The 16,959-nt window shown below is 41.4% G+C and overlaps 1 protein-coding gene across 6 annotated transcripts in view; it reads left to right on the top strand.

The window, feature by feature from the left end:
* Positions 1 to 3,658: 3,658 nt before the first annotated feature.
* CCDC62 (coiled-coil domain containing 62) overlaps positions 3,659 to 16,959 on the top strand; it is a 43,752-nt gene continuing 30,451 nt past the window's right edge. For 3 of the 6 annotated variants that reach the window (XR_003030028.2, XM_024977697.2, XM_010814016.4), the window contains exons 1-6: positions 3,660 to 3,877; positions 6,161 to 6,353; positions 8,953 to 9,119; positions 11,868 to 11,969; positions 14,348 to 14,519; positions 16,699 to 16,800. Coding sequence is in view for 5 of the 6 variants with exons in the window: in XM_024977697.2 (XP_024833465.1) it covers positions 3,842 to 3,877; positions 6,161 to 6,353; positions 8,953 to 9,119; positions 11,868 to 11,969; positions 14,348 to 14,519; positions 16,699 to 16,800 (772 nt within the window). In the remaining variant the exon portion in view is untranslated. Of the gene's footprint in view, positions 3,878 to 5,105; positions 5,161 to 6,160; positions 6,354 to 8,952; positions 9,120 to 11,867; positions 11,970 to 14,347; positions 14,520 to 16,698; positions 16,801 to 16,959 lie in introns of all 6 variants that reach the window. The other 3 variants (XM_024977698.2, XM_059876354.1, XM_010814023.4) reach the window with 3 other exon arrangements.

Genomic DNA, 16,959 nt, shown 5'->3' with positions numbered 1-16,959 from the left:
TGTGACTTCATGTAAAGATTCTTAATGTTCACAGTTATTGGCAAATGCAGTTTCAGTCCATTTATAGCCACAGTGGATGTTACTGCAGGAAAATGCAGGATTAAAACTGTCCTTGTGTATATGTGTGAATCTTTTTCTTTGACTTGAAATTTAAAATGCAACTATTTAATCTCTGATTAAAACCTATTGTTCACGGGGAATTCTGTGGCTGTCCAGTGGTTAGGACTCAGCATTTTCACAGCTGTGGCCTGGGTTCAATCCCTTGTCAGGGAACTAAGATCCCACAAGCCTCATGGCATGGCCACATACACACGCACACACACACAAAATATATATATATATATATATATATATATATATATAGTTCAAGGACTGAGTTGAATTCATACATTCTGTATATACTTTTATTATGTAAATACTTTCACAATCTAGTATTTTTAGCAAAAAGAATACTTTAAACAGCTTTATAATATGTGTAAGAGATTTACAATGATTAAGCTGGCAACTTCAAATACAAATACAGTTTTGGTATGTAGTGTCTTATTTTTAAAAAACATCTGGCAATATATGGTTTTAAATTCCTTTTTAGTTGTTAAATAACATTAAGTCAGCTGTCACTTAGGTATAATCCATGGTAGCTTTCTCATTCTTAAAAATTAATAAATAACAATTTTTTAAAAACAATTTATACCTTTTAGGTTCTGTTATTTACTAAATGTCTTTACTTAGGAAATATGGTAGAGAAACTGGAATGAGTCTGTAGAGTTCATCAGTTTGAATTAATGTATAACTAGATGCTGTTTAATTCTTATATTTTCTCTTTAAAGATTTTTTACCTTAAAATACTAAGATTTTTGATTTGCAACTAGTCATAATAACCCTCTTAACCACATCCAATTGGTACTTAGCAACCATAACTCATAAAAATGAGCCTCATTTCTTACTGCTTCTATACTTGTACTTTTAAAGTGAATATTAGGTATGTGATTGCCTGGTAAAGAATGACATTTTAGGGCTTCCTAAAACTCCCAAATTTTACAAAAGTGAAATTTGAGAAGCATGTGAGTTAAAATGTTCCTCACTTGGAAAATTGACATTCAACCACATTCCTTTTCATCTTTCTCATTCCACCACCACAACTTACTGCATAGTCATCTATTGATAGGTCATTTAACAATTCGTCAGCATTTGCTTTCTTGATTTTTTAACTCTAAGGCATTGCCTTGTTGGTTCTCCTGAACATGAGCCTATCCTAAGGAGACAGGTGTCATCCAAATCAGTAAAGTTTCAAGGTAAGATTTTTTTTTTTCTTTTTAAAAATGTTGGCAGTGCTGGATCTTCATTGCTGCAAGAGCTTTTCTGTAGTTGAGAGTGCAGGCTACTTTCTAGTTTTGGTTTGCAGGCTTCTCATTGCGGTGGCTTCTCTTGCTGTGGAGCATGGTCTTCAGTGGTGGTGGCTCCCCAGCTCTATAGCCCAGGGTCGATAGTTGTGCACAGGCTTAGTTGCTCTGCAGCATGTGGGGTCTTCCCCGAACAGGGATCGAACCTGTGTCTCCTGCGTTGGCAGGCGGATTCTTTACCGATTCTTTACCATTGAGCCACCAGGGAAGCTCCAAGGTAAGAAATTTTAAATTTGTTTTTTCCATGTTCAGGTTATCTTTTATGAACACAAGGGCGTGTTTTGCTAATTCACAGTCAACCAAAAGTAAAGTTGAAATACTATTACGAATTTGTCTTGCCAGCACTGCCATCTTATGGGTTAAGCAGTAGGGGTGGGTGACCAGAGATTAAATATAATAAGCATTACTTTTTTATAGTTCAGTTCCTATATGAGTAAAAAGGGGGAAGGAGTGATTATGAACAGGAGAAGAAAATCTTAATCTCAACTCAGAACATGGTAAATATTGTCAAGATAAAGTGCCAAGGGTCTCCCCCCCACAGGGTGCACAACCACCTGCTTCCCAGGGGGCAGGACCCTCAGAGTGTGCACCTCTACCCCATGGGGGTACATCATCATTTAACTTACCCCAGGGAAGTGTATGCCCCTCCCAAGGGGGACAGCACACCCACTGATTCAATCTGCTTTAGTGAATATCAGCAGATCAGTCGCTCAGTCGTGTCCGACTCTTTGTGACCCCATGAATCACAGCACGCCAGGCCTCCCTGTCCATCACCAACTCCCAGAGTTCACTCAGACTCACGTCCATCGAGTCAGTGATGCCATCCAGCCATCTCATCCTCTGGCGTCCCCTTCTCCTCCTGCCCCCAATCCCTCCCAGCATCAGTGTCTTTTCCAATGAGTCAACTCTTTGCATGAGGTGGCCAAAGTACTGGAGCTTCAGCTTTAGCATCATTCCTTCCAAAGAAATCCCAGGGCTGATCTCCTTCAGAATGGACTGCTTGGATCTCCTTGCAGTCCAAGGGACTCTCAAGAGTCTTCTCCAACACCACAGTTCAAAAGCATCAATTCTTCGGCACTCAGCCTTCTTCACAGTCCAACTCTCACATCCATACGTGACCACGGGAAAAACCATAGCCTTGACTAGACGAACCTTTGTTGGCAAAGTAATGTCTCTGCTTTTGAATATGCTATCTAGGTTGGACATAACTTTCCTTCCAAAGAGGAAGCGTCTTTTAATTTCATGGCTGCAGTCACCATCTGTAGTGATTTTAGTGACCCTAATTAAATCAATCTCCTCCTTAATGTGTGTCCTGAGAGTTAAGCAGATTGATTTAATTGGGGGGGGGGGGGTCAGGAAACCTAAAATGTTTCATTGGTTTAATGAACGTTAGGCGATTTAAGGACTCGATTTAACGGGGGTGGGGGTGGGGTGGGTGACAGTATTTGAGGGAGGTGATTTAATCAGCGGCGACTCACGTGATTTAGGGGTTGGTTTAATATATGAGTCACACAATACAGGGTGTTGACTGAATCAATGGGAATCACCTGACTTAGGACAGGGACTGATTTAACAATAGGAATCAAGTCATCCAGGGGCTGATGAAGTCAGCCCGAGCACCCCTCAAGAGGGACAGCACCCTTCCAGGCTGAGCAGCAGGATGGGTGTACGTCCACCCTGAGGCATCACGTCTACCCCAAAAGGTGCATCTCGTAATTTGATGTACACCAGGGGGTGCACGCCCACCCCAAGGGGTACCTCGTTATTTAACAAAAGAGCTACATCAAGAGTAAAAAACCCGAAACTTTTTACTCTCTTCATCTATGATTCTCAGTTTAGAACTGTCTGCGGGGCTGGTCAGCAATTGACTATCAACTACTACCAGAGGTGGCGTCTGCCTCCATCCATTTGAATGCCAGGTACGGACTGTTCTCCCTACCCGGACGTGCAGGGCAGCTAAGGCGACAGCGCTCACAGTTTAGGAGGGAAAGATGCGAGTCTGTAAGCAGCTGGTCATACATAGGCCAGGACGATGTGGCAGAGACGGCCGTTCATTTGTTCCATCATTCTCTGGGTAGTGGTGAAGGAGCGGTTCTTTGCGGGCCGCGGGTAACGGCTTTTACATCGCCAGACAAACCATTCGAGAGTCTCCAGACTTGCAAAAACAAAACGCCAGGATGGCGGCGCGGCTCGCGCCAGGAGGGAGCCAGCCCCCCGTGGGGTCTCGCGAGAGCCGGGGCGGCCGCTCGGCGACGCCGTAGGCCGAGCGGGCAAGGCGCGCTCCGCTGAGTCGGCGGTTTGGGCGGGCTGGCTTGGGCCGGCGAGGGCGCGGGGCTCCGGGGTTCGGGGCTCGCCCCCCGCCGCTCCGGGCAGGCGCGCCGATGGCGTTTCTAAGGTGACGCTGCGCACACCGACTGTCTCTGGGGGTGGAGGAAACACCTATGAACCCTTCGGCCTCCTTCCTGGCCGGGCGCCAGGTGAGCGGCCGCCCCTCGGCGCCTCCGGTTTCCGCCGGCTCGTCCCAGGGCTAGCGGAGAGCAGTCCTCTGGGACAACGTGCATGGGGGTTACTCAGGAATCGTTCCTGCTTAAAATGTGAAACAATACCCAGGACGCAGGGGAGCGTCACGTCCGTTTCCTTACCTTAATGAAAACGTGTTCAGCCCAGGCGCGGTGCTCACTTTTTAACGATATATCAATGGGCATCTGCAGATTGTTTCTCTATACACCTGCTCGCTTACCTGCCCTTGCTTCCCAGCCACCTGCAAGTGGAGCAGCGCTGTAATCACCAGTTTTCCCAAAACGTCTTGAAAGTAAACTTGCCCAAGATGTGCATGTATCTGGTCCGTATAGGTTGAATGAACGTGTTCTGCACACTTGGTCCATTGTTGTTTCCCGTGTTAGAATCCGTGCTCCTGGCTGGCGAGCTCAATGCCCCAAGCGACTGGTCTGCCCAGAGAATATTGGTTGAGTGAATGAGTGGGTGAAATGGCTTACCAAAGACTGGAATTCAAGTCTTATGGCTTGGAATTCCTTGACTCCAAGTTCCATTTTCTGTGTTTAGTAAGTAAGTAATTAATTCGTCATTATTATTTCTCTACAACTCTTATAATTCAGAAAGCAATAATGATGTACATGGGTCTCTGGTAAACAGTAACCCTTTTTTTAAAATTGGAGTATAATTGGTTTACAATATTGCGTTAGTTTCAGTGTGCAGCATAGTGATTCAGTTTTTTGTTTTTTAGTTCTTCAGTTCATAGATGGGGACAGTGCCATACTTCAGAATGTGACTTACAGCCTAGCTGATAATTTGTTAATAATAGCTAATGTTTGTTGATCGGTTATGATGGAACAAAATTTTATTAAGGCAGGACATGAAAATTTTAACATAAAATTTTCTCTGCACTTTGAGCCACACCCTCCTCATGTGTATTGTGCATCCCCCTTATACATTAACTAGATCCCTTTAGAAGACCTAGGAATGCCTGCTTACAAAAAAAAAAAAGGTGTTTTTTTTTTTCCTTAGAACTAGCAAGCAACTCCTTAGTAGATAGCATTCCTTTTTCAATCATGTAAGGGGTCACAATGACCCACCACTTGCCTTGTCTGTGCAAATCTGAACTGTGTAAAGGTGAATGTATTATTTTGATGTATTTTCAATGCTTTGTTTTGAAAACATATGTAACTGTGTTTTGACATCTTACAGGCAGAATGGTTCTCAGAGCTTTTTGAAAGACTGTCTCCCAGGTTACAATCCTCAGGTTGGCTGGAAAAAATTTTCCATTTCTCTTTTAGATTTAATTGTTGATTGATTTTTAAAGACACAATAGTGTGTCATTTTAATGACACAATGGGAAGTGCTTTACAGACCTTATCTTGCTTAATCCACATGACTAAGAAATCGAAAATAGTGTTACTACCATTTCACAGCAAAGAAACTAAGGGTTAAGAAAGTTAAGTAACTTGCCCAAAGTCTTGGAGCCACCAAGTGGCTCATTCTGGATTCCCACTTAGCTGAGACCAACTTGACTGCACTAGACTTTGAAATGATGTATGCCTAAAAGAAATTATTGTAGATAATTTTGTTAGGCATGAAAATGGCATCTTGGCTATATAAAAATGTTCATTTTTAGAGAGGCATACCAAAGTATCTACAAGTAAAATACATTTTTTTATCAACCACAAAAAGAAAAAGGCAGATTGAAACATTGCAAAATTTTTGATAGTAGTAAACCTAGCTACTGAGCAAATGTGAGTTCATTATACTGTTCTTTTATCTTCTGTGTATGTTTGAAATTTTTCCTTTACAAAATTTGTTTTTAAGTAGGTATGTTGAATTTGGACCAGTTATATTTAAACAATATTTACTTCCTGTTTCCCTTTACTTAATTGTTCTAGAATTGCTAGATGGGGGTATAAGATGGGGGATAATATTGTTGATTGATACAAGGAGGGTTGACAGCAAAGAAAAAAAATGCAGAAATGGGTTTATCTGTGATTAACCAATGGAGGTTTTACAGCTGGTCCTGCTCTTTAAGAGTAGTGTGTTTGGTATGACAGAAAATGATAGAGACAGAGTGTATAGTAGATGTTAGCATATGTTAAATATACATAATTTTGCCACCATGTTGTAATCAAGAAATAAAATTTATTGATTCAAGTTGCTACCTTGAATTGGCAGCAAAAGAAGATACTGAGTTGGCCCTAAAATTCCTTTGGCCAACCCAATATAATTGTTTGGAAATTACTTTCTATATTTAGAACATCGGGTCAGAGGTTGAGATTTCCACTATTGAGAAACAACGGAAAGAGCTGCAGCTGCTCATTGGAGAGTTAAAAGATCGAGATAGAGAGCTCAATGATATGGTTGCAGTACATCAGAGACAACTTCTTTCATGGGAAGAGGATCGGCAGAAAGTGTTGACTTTGGAAGAACGTTGCAGCAAATTAGAAGGTCAGACATACATTCAGCATCATCCATCTAGCGCGGGTACATGCCAACATACTGAAAGCGCTCATGAGAAAAATAGAGAAGGAACATCTCAACACAGTCCCTGCTGTCCTAGAGTTTAATTGAAGATAGGATTTCATGAACATTCACAGCAGGACAGACAAACACAATGTGAATTAAAGTAGGGCAAGCAAAGTATTAATACTTAACTGTAGAAAGAGTGCTGAGACAGCTCCAGTAGACAGGGAGGGTCAAGATCGAACCTGAAGGAAATCAGTTTTGAGCTAGAATATGAATAAAGATGCCACTGAACTGATCATTCCTTTTGAACTGACTCAAAGATTTTAAACTTTTGATATTGAACTTGATCTCAAGTACTTAAAACAGTCATCTTTTAAAATTACAGTAACCTCAAAAGTGACTTACAAAAATTTCCCTTTGTACCATATTTTAACTGTCATCCTTTTGGTGCTATCCTAAAATCTGACTGTTCTATTGACAGTCAGACTATGTTAATATTACTAGAATGTATTAGAGGAGGAGATACTAGATCTGTTTATAGAAAAGTAGGGACTTGCCTGGTGATCCATTGGTTAAGAATCCAATGCAGGGGATGTGGATTCGATCTCTGGTTGGGGATCTGAGACCCTGCATGCCATGGGGCAACTAAGCCCTCATGCCATGACTACCGAGTTCACATGCCTCCACCAGAGAACCTGGGTTCTGCAACTAAGACCCGACACAGTCAAAAAAAATAAGAGAGATAATCATATATCCCCTTCTTTTTTTTTGCTTTTATTACACAAAGGATTCTGTAAATGTGACAGTCTAAACATGATTAATTTTTCAATTTCCTGATGACCATCTGATTTTACTCTAACTGTATGCACCCACACATATATACATATAATGCAGTATTTGTTTATTTTTTAAACTTAATTTTGTTTTAATTTTTGACCATGCCATGCGGCATTTGGGATCTAAGTTCCCTGACCAGGGATCAAACCTGTGCCCTCTGCATTGGAAGCACAGAGTCTTAACCAATGGACCACCAGGAAAGTCCCAATAAGGTATTTTTAAATTAAGGTGTACACATTGATTTTTGGAAATAATGCTGTTGCACACTTAATAGAATACAATATACTACCATATAAATATAACTTCTATATGCACTGGAAAACCAAAGTATTTGTGTGATTCACTTTATTATGATATTCCCTTTATTGCAGTGGTTTGGAACTGAACCTACAATATCTCAGAGGTCTGCCTGTATAACCATTAGTATCTGGTTTTAAAATGATCAAGACATTTGAATAGGCATTTCATGGAAAACTGGCCAATAAATTTACAAAAAAGTTCTCACTCGTAAATTAGGGAAATGAAAACGAAAATTAAGACCGTAATGAGACTTCTTACACTTAACAGACTGGCAAAAAATACCAGGTACTGGTAAAATTGTGGAGCAAGGGAAGATTCATTGACTGCTGGTGGGAGAGTCAATTAGTACAACTACTTTGGAAAAATCATGTGACAATTCTGGTAAAGTTGAAGATATACCAAGCTTTGGCTCTGCATTTCAACTTCTGGAAGAATACTCCCACTTCAGTATGCAAGTGAATTACCTAAAAGTGAAGTGAAAGTGTTAGTCACTCAGTCGTGTCGGACTCTTGGCAACCCCATGGACTGTAGCCCACTCGGCTCTTATGTCCATGGAATTGTCCAGATAAGGATACTGGAGTGGGTGGCCATTCCATTCTCCAGGGAATCTTCCTGACCCAGGGATCCAACCCAGGTCTCCTGCATTGCAGGCAGATTCTTACTATCTAAGCCACTAGGGAAGTCCTCAGGATCTTACTAATAAGTAGATTGTGATACAGTAGGTCTGTGGCCTAAGAATCTGCATATTTAACAAGTTCACAGTTGATATTGGTGCTGCTGGTCTGAGGGACCACATTTTATTTAGGAGCTCTTGCAAAAGCGTGAAGATGCTTATGCAAGAATATTCAGAGCAACATCGTTCATAATAGCTGTGAAGTGGAAACAGTCCAAATGATCATCAATAGTAGAATGTATAAGTAAATGTTGGCATGATCATATAATGTTATTATGTAGGAATGACAGTGCACAAGGAGGAGTTACACAGCCACATGGACACATCTCAGGATCATCATCTTTATTTTTTGGCCCTGCAGTGCAGCTTGTGGGATCTTAGTAACCGGACCAGGGATCAAACCTGTGCCCTTGGCAGTGAAAGGGCACAGTCCTAACCACTGGACCACTAGAGAATTCACAGAATCATAATCTTAAGTGAAAAACAGCAAACAGAATTCCCACAATTAAACTCTTTAGGGATGTGATCAAAGATAGTGAAACTGTAATAAAAAACAAGGAAATGAGTAAGCTCAGGATGGTGGTTGGAAGGTGGGGAATTGGAGAGACTGTTCAGGAATTGACATACAGGGCTCTGGGTTGCTGCTGGTGTCTTGACTAGAGTACAGTATCGTGCATTTTGTAATAAAAACTTTTCAAAGAAGAATTAACCTTTGAAAGATTCCTTAGCACCCTTACTTTTAAACCATTGCCTGAAAATAATCTCCCTCAGGTGAACTACATAAAAGGACTGAAATAATCAAGTCACTCACAAAGAAGGTAAAAAGCCTTGAATCGAACCAAATTGAATGCCAGAGTACTCTTCAGAAGACTCAACTACAGCTTCAGGAGATGGCCCAGAAGGCAACCCATTCCTCTCTCCTCTCTGAAGACCTTGAGGTTGGTTTTATTTTTTTTAATTAATTAATTTTTTATTAGAGTGTAATTGCTTTACAATGTTGTGTTTCTGCTGTACGACAAAGTCAACCGGTGAGATTGGTTTTCAGGAAAGCTTCGCTAGCCCAAATTCTGTTTGTGTTTCAGTTATTAAAGTAGTTCATAGACTTAAATATTTCCATTAAATGTGTGTGTGTATAAAAGTGTACCCATCCATTCAGCGTCACAGTTTTATACGGATGGTGAGCTTTGGTTAGCCAGGAAATGGCAACCCACTCCAGTGTTCTTGCCTGGAGAATCCCAGGGACCGGGGAGCCTGGTGGGCTGCCGTCTATGGGGTTGCACAGAGTCGGACACGACTGAAGCGACCTAGCAGCAGCAGTGTTGTTTTGTCTTGAAGATGAAACTTCATTACAGCTCTTTTTTAATCTTTAGGCCATTTGTTTGGTAGCATCCTTCATTTTATCAACAGTGGGTTAATTTTAAAAGTCTTTCTCAAAGTCTGAGATCAGTATCATCACGCAGCTTCAAATTATGTTTCCTGAATAACTGTGTCTAATCTGATGAAACGAATGTTAGTGGCATATTGGGAACAAAATGTCAGAGTGATCTTTCAGTTTTCAGTCCTGGCTGATGAGTCATCAAATATCTTTTGAGCTCATGCTTTTTTGAGAGGCACAGTGAGACAGTCTTTTTAAAAATATTTATTTATCTTTTTTTTTTTTTTTACTGTACTGGGTCTTTGTTGCTGCAAGGGCTTTTCTCTAGTTTCAGAGAGTAGAGGCTACTCTCTCGTTGTGGTATGCGGGCTTCTCATTGTGGTAGCTTCTCTTGTTTCAGCGCAAGGGCTCTAGGGTGGACCGGCTTCAGTAGGTGCAGCTCACGGGCTCAGTAGTTGTGGTGCATGTGGGATCTTCCAGGACCAGGGATCGAATCCATTGGCCGATGGATTTTTACCACTGAGCCTCTAGGGAAGCCTGAGAAAGCCTTTTTTGCTGCTGCTGTTGTTAACTGCCTTCATTTTCTTGTTTCATAGTGATAGCAGTGTAGATCTTGGTAATATAGTGAATCTTAGTAACTCATAATAATTGTATAGATTTTATGTCTTCAATTTTTTTTTTCAGATTACTCTTCTAGACAGTTTCTAGCTGTAAAATAAGTGAAAACTATCAATGGAATCTCTTGATGTGAAAGTGAACTTTGTCGCTCAGTCCTGTCTGACTCTTTGCGACCCCCATGAACTATAGAGTCCATGGAATTCTCCAGGCCAGGATACTGGAGTGGGTAGCCTTTCCCTTCTCCAGGGGATCTTCCCAACCCAGGGATCGAACCCAGGTCTCCCACATTGCAGGCGGATTCTTTACCAACTGAGCCACAAGGAAAAGCCCAGAATCTCTTGATATGTTAAATTAAAAAATGGAAGTATGTTAGTCAGCTTGGGCTGCCATAACAAAATAGCATAGACTGAGGGAAGGCTTAAAAAACAGAGATTTTCTTCCTCACGGTTCTGCAGGTTAGAAGTTGAAGATCATGGTGCCGGCATGGTTGGTTTCTGGTGAGGGCTCTCTTCTTGACTTGTAAATGGAATGGTCACCTTCTTACCACGTCCTCATGTGACAGGGAGAGAGACAACACCTGAGCAAGCTCTCTGGTATCTTTTCTTCTGAGGGCTCTGATCCCATCCTGAGGGCCCCACCCTCATGACCTCATCTAAACCTAATTCCCTTTCAAAGGCTCCACCCCCAAACACCATCACATTGGAAGTTAGGGCTTCAGCATATGCATTTGAGGGGGGATGCAGTTCAGTCTGTAGCAGGGAGATTTTTTTCTTTTTTTAAATTAATAAACTTTGTTTTTTTAGAGAAGTTTAGGTTCATAGCAAAATTGGGTGGAATGTATAGAGATTTCTCATAGATACCCCCTCCCCCGCCCCCTCCCCCAGCCAGCCTCCTCCACTATGGACATTGTGCATCCCAGGGGAACTGATACATTTGTTGTAACCAGTGACATGTCATTGCCACATCATTGGGTGAGACATCAAAGTCTATAGTTTACATCAGGGTTCACTCTTGGTGTTGTACATTCTGTGGGTTTTGACAAATAATGACCTGTAACCACCATTGTAATATCATACGAAATATTTTCCCAACCCTAAAACCCCTCTTTGCTCTGTTCTTCTTTATTGCAGTCCCTTGCAACCCCTGATCTCATAGTTTTGCCTTTTCCAGAATGTCATGTAGTTGAAACCATAGAGTATATAGCCTTTTCAGATTGATTTCTTTCTCTTAGTAATATGCATTTAAGTTTCCTCCGTCAAATCTAGATCTATGGTTTAAAAAAATCCCTGATAAGTGAGAATACCTCAATGTGTAGTTATTTCAACATAAAGTAAAAAAAGATGCACAGAAGTTCTTAATGCTACTTTATTTTAGCCAAGGAAATCTCTCACTAATCCAGTTTCTGTTCATTCTTCCCGTTCATGTTCCTCTTTCTCTCCAACCAGAAAGTATACATAAAAGACCATTAGGAAGAAGGCACGTTTATAAACGTAACTGATAGAATTCAGAAGGGAATCATAAGAACTGAGGGGAAATAGATGTTTGTGTTGCTTTTTGATGACTGCTTAAATAGCTCCCTTTGTTACTGAAAAGGTTAAAGAAAAAACAAAAAGAATGAGCACAGATTATGGCTGGTGAGAGTAGTGAAAGCTTTTAAATGACTGGGTTAGTGTTTTGCGTTTTTTCCTTGTAGGCTAGAAATGAAAATCTCAGCAACACGCTAGTGGAACTTTCTGCTCAAGTGGGACAACTGCAAGCTCGTGAACAGGCTCTCACCACCATGATAAAGCTGAAGGTAACGCAGAATAATGATGCCTCCATGTGGCAGGCACCTTGTGGTCGACAAAGTATAGTCATGTACCTTATCTCACTTAAGTCCCACAGCAACCCACAGATAGGTGAGCTATCAATATTACTCTCTTTTTTTAAAATTCTGGTTTTAGAAATGAGGGAAACAAGTTTAAAATGACGCGCCCAAGGCATTGAGAGGAGGCAGAACTCCACTGTGGGTTTCTGTCTTCAAGGCCTGTTCCACGGTCTAGCATGCCTGAATTAGCTGATTTTCTTCTGAGGTATTTTACTACTAGGTCTCATAAAGTTATTAGCAGTCAGATTACTTGTTAATGTTTTTTAATTGAAAAGAAAACTTAGCAATCAGCAGTTGATATAGTCACTAACATGCCATAAACAGTGGTTGATGAACAGTTATCTTTTTTTTTTTTTTTTTTGTGGCCACATCGTGCAGCATGTGGGGGAATTAGTTCCCTGACCAGGGATCGAACCCATGCTCCCTGCACTGGGAGTGTGGAGTCTTAACCACTGGACCACGAGGGAAGTCCTGATAAACAGTCTCTTCTATTTGATGACACATGTGTTTGACCACAGGTGACTAGAGAAGTGATGCTGGTATAATGTGATTTTTCCACCACATGATCAGGGACAAGGTTTCAGAAAATTAAAGAGAAAATATTAAAATCTATAGAGTTGTCTTTAATCAAGTAGTGACCAGTTTCCTGGCTTCAGCAACCCCTACAGTTTCCATCGAAGCAAAGTCCTGGTAAAGCTGCCAGTACTGAGATGCTGAAAATGATTGCCTGACTGGTGTGTGTGCAATGGCATTTGCTTAACTGTGTCCATGTACTTAATAGGACTACTGTGAAGTTATCAGATTACTTTGTTATCTGATCACAAAGTTCCATCTCCTGCATCCCAACCCCTGTCGGTTTTTGAATGATCTGCCCCAACCCTATTTTTTCCATAAATCCTCCTAACGTGAGATATGCAAACTGTGAAGTGTTTCAGGAACGCATATATGATGCTACCACAGAAACCTTTGTCCTTAAGCAAAGGTGAAACCTGCTGATAATCGATATTCCCTATGAGTGGTGGGGAGAGTACTTTTACTTATTATTTTCATACCTTCAGGTGTTATTTGAATTGCTTTTCAACAAGCAGATAGATACCTTTTATGTAATTAAAACAACCACTTCAACAATAAGAGGTTCTGGCTTGGGTAGGTTTGGGATGAGGTCTTGGAGTCTGTCGTCTTAAGAAGCTGAAAAGAAGGAAAGGAAGAGAGGGCCTCTGGGATTTATCTGTAATCCAGAAAATACAGCCCACTCCAGGGCCTCCAGTCCTCCTATTGCTATTATAGTTTCATAGGTAATCAAATGTTTGGTTCTAGACTTTCTGAGACTGCAAATTGGTGGTTCATGCATGGTTTTGGGGGCCAGCCAGCCAAGTTCAGATCAAAACTGTCACTAACTTGTGCTATGCTTAGTCACTCAGTCATGTCCGACTCTTTGTGACCCCAAGGACTGCATCCCGCCAGGTTCCTCTGTCCATGGGATTCCCCAGGCAAAATACTGGAGTGCGTTGCCATGCCCTCCTCCAGGGGATCTTCCCAACCCAGGGATCAAACCCAGGTCTCCTGCATTGTAGGTGGATTCTTTACCTCCTGAGCCACCAAGGAAACCCAGCTTGTGTAATTGTGGCCAATTTCCTGTCTACTCCTCTGTCATGTGGGTAATAACAATATTTCTTACCTCAGATAGTTACTATGAGGCTTAAATGAGTTAACACATGGAAAGCGCTGGATTGCAACTGGGTACCCAGTTACACAATGTGGTCTTTTTTTTTTTTTTTAGTTTTTATTAGTGTACAGTTAGGGCTTCCCTGGTGGCTCAGAGGTAAAGCCTCTGCCTGCAATGTGGGAGACCCAGGTTTGATCCCTGGGTCAGGAAGATCCCCTGGAGAAGGAAATGGCAACCCACTCCAGTACTCTTGCCTGGAAAATTCCGTGGGCCACAATCCCTGGGGTCGCAAAGAGTTGGACACGACTAAGCGACTTCACTTTTACTTTTCACAGTTCATTTACCATGTTCTGTGTTTTAAGTGTACATCAAAGTAAATCAGTTATATATACACATATACCCACTTCTTTTTAGATTCTTTTCCCAGATAGGCCATTACAGAGTAGTGAGTAGAGTTCCCTGTGCTATACAGCAGGTTCTGACTAGTTATTTATTCTCTATATATGTCGGACTATATAGTAGTATGTACCCGTCAATCCCAGTCTCCCAATTTATCCCTGCTCCACAATGAGATTTCAGTAAGTGTCATCTTGTTTAATTGGCATTTTAAAATGTAACAGTTTTCAAATTTGGGTTTTAGGACAAAGATATTATTGAGGCAGTCAATCACATTGCTGACTGTTCGGGTAAATTTAAATTGTTAGAGCATGCCTTACGTGATGCTAAGATGGTGGAGACCTGTATTGTGAAAGAAAAGCAAGATTATAAGCAGAAATTGAAGGCACTTAAGATTGAAGTCAATAAATTAAAAGGTAAGGAAGAGGCCTAAATGGAGGTGTTTTATCTTGGGAATATATTTCTTCATTTGAGTTCACTTAATCTGATAACTGGGAAGAGGTCTGTTGTTAGCATTAGGTCCCATCATGAAATGTTCATTTGTATAGAATTATGCAGCAGTTTTTGTGTTACAAGATGAATAGCAAGAGTGGGGAAAACTGCCTAATGCATTATATTTAAAAAATAATCCTGCCTTTGCTGTACCAGTTAACTGTTGCTACTATATGCCTTATGGCAATCAACGATGGTATCTCAGTGGTGTCCTTTGATAAACTCATTTATCTGAAAGCCACTAGGGAATTGGCTGATCTCTGTTGGGCCCACTGGAGCATCTTTTCCCCGGCTGGGTAGTATGGGCATTTCTTCCCATGGTGAAGGCAGAAACTTAAGAGAGGAAGCAGAAAGATAAGAGGGCCTGGCACACCATCACTTGCCCTTCATTCTGTGGCCAAAGTGAATCACATGGGTGAACCCAGAGTCAGGCAATGGAAAAATATCCTCTGTCCTTTTATGGGAGAAACTAAAAAAAAAAAAAAAAATTGAGGAATGAATGCAGGGAGGGATAAGGAGTTGCCACCTACAACACAGACTACCAGAGTGGCTGTTCAGTGGATGTTCTTTTTTGGGGAGAATTCCTTTTGTGTCCTCCTTTTTCCTTTTTCATTCTCACAGTAACTCCATGGTTTATTCTACTCCTTGAAGTTTTCTAATGAAACAAAGGTTGGGTATAGCAGATAGGTTAGTGCTACATACTTGGAGGTAGATCTAGGTGATAGAGTAAAAATTTGCATTTGTCTACAAAGCCCTGGTGGCTCAGATGGTAAAGCGTCTGTCTACAATGCAGGAGACCGGGGTTTGAGCCCTGGGTTGGGAAGATCCCCTGGAGAAGGAAATGACAATCCACTCCAGTACTGTTGCCTGGAAAATCCCATGGACAGAGGAGCCTGGTAGGCTACAGTCTATGGCGTCACAGAGTCGGACACGACTGAATCTGTATCTGTCTATCTACAGAGGGTAAAGGGCGAGGCCCACTTGTCTCTGGCTTTTCCCAGCTGTATCACAGAAGAAGCTGTTGGATTCAGGAGTTATCTGGGTCTTAATTCCACACCCAGATGATTGCATTTGTAAGTGGTCATCAGTTGGACCTGAGGACTGACTCTCACAGTGGAACAGGCAGCCTTAGAATGACAAAGTGGTGCAATGGTGTGGTTACTCTGCCTCTGTCCCAGGTGGGGCCCCTTGTGAGGCAGGGAGTTACTGTTGAAATTGGGAAAGGTTATTGTGACAGGTTTAGTTTAAAAGACTCCACCTGCTAAAATCTTGTTCTAATGATGCCCTGACTCCTGGCAAATGATAATTTTGTGTCCATTTGTAGTTTCATCTAAAACCATAATCGTACTATAAGCCCCTTCACAGCAGGGATGGACTCTGATAGCACAGCCCTTGGGGTATATTGCAGGCATTCAGTACATTTATTGAACGTTATGTATACCTAGGTAAGATTAAAAGTAAAAAGAAGTCTGTTTTATCAATTTTTATGCCTTATTTTAGAAATTTAACATTTGTTTAAAAAATATAAAATAAAAACAGGGTCATGGATAGTGGGCCAGAGAGTAAGGGACAGAGACTCATTTAGTTTGAGCGCACTGGAAAGACATCTTCGAAGAGAACATTTGAGCTGAAACTTGGAAGAACTAGTCATGTAAAAATCTGGGCCAAGATCTTCCAGGCAGAAGAAACAGCAAATGCAAAAGCCCTGGGGTGGGTTCGGGGGTCGGGGCAAGTGAAAGGAACAGATTGAAAGGACAGGGCCAGGCTGTACAGGGCTTAAGGGTCTGAGTTTATATTTCATCCTAAATGTAGTATGAGGGCTTTTAGCAGAGAAGTGGTGCCAGCAGATGGCCCTGATGGCTCTGTGGACATCACGCTGCAATGGAAGAGGCAAGGTTCATGCATGGAGACAGTGGGAGCCTTGGCCAGGATCACTGCCAAGCATGCAGTGAAATGTCAGATACGGGACATTTTAGCTGTAGATCCAACAGGACTTCATATGGATTGGAAGTGGGTGCTAAGGACATGAGAGGTATTTGCAGTGTATATTCCTCTAGAAACTAGTATTTATTTGAGGACTTTCTCCCCCTTCTATTTGTGAAGAGGATCTAAATGAAAAGACAACAGAAAATAATGAACAACGAGAAGAGATCATTCGCCTCAAGCAAGAGAAGAGTTACCTGCATGACGAATTGGTCTTTACTGGTAAAAATAGATTGTTTAAGTGATTGAATAGTTATATATTTTGTAACCTGTACTTTGGTACTACCATGGTGGGCTAAATGAACTGTGCCTGCCTCAAAATACTATATGTATTTATGTAATTAATTTTAACACTCTTTGAGAAATGAAGAGAGACCATAC

The sequence above is a fragment of the Bos taurus genome, chromosome 17 (assembly GCF_002263795.3).
Source record: "Bos taurus isolate L1 Dominette 01449 registration number 42190680 breed Hereford chromosome 17, ARS-UCD2.0, whole genome shotgun sequence".
NCBI lineage: Eukaryota > Metazoa > Chordata > Mammalia > Artiodactyla > Bovidae > Bos > Bos taurus.
The sequence above is the reverse complement of the archived record's forward strand: the minus strand, read 5'-3'. Positions and strand labels throughout refer to the sequence as shown.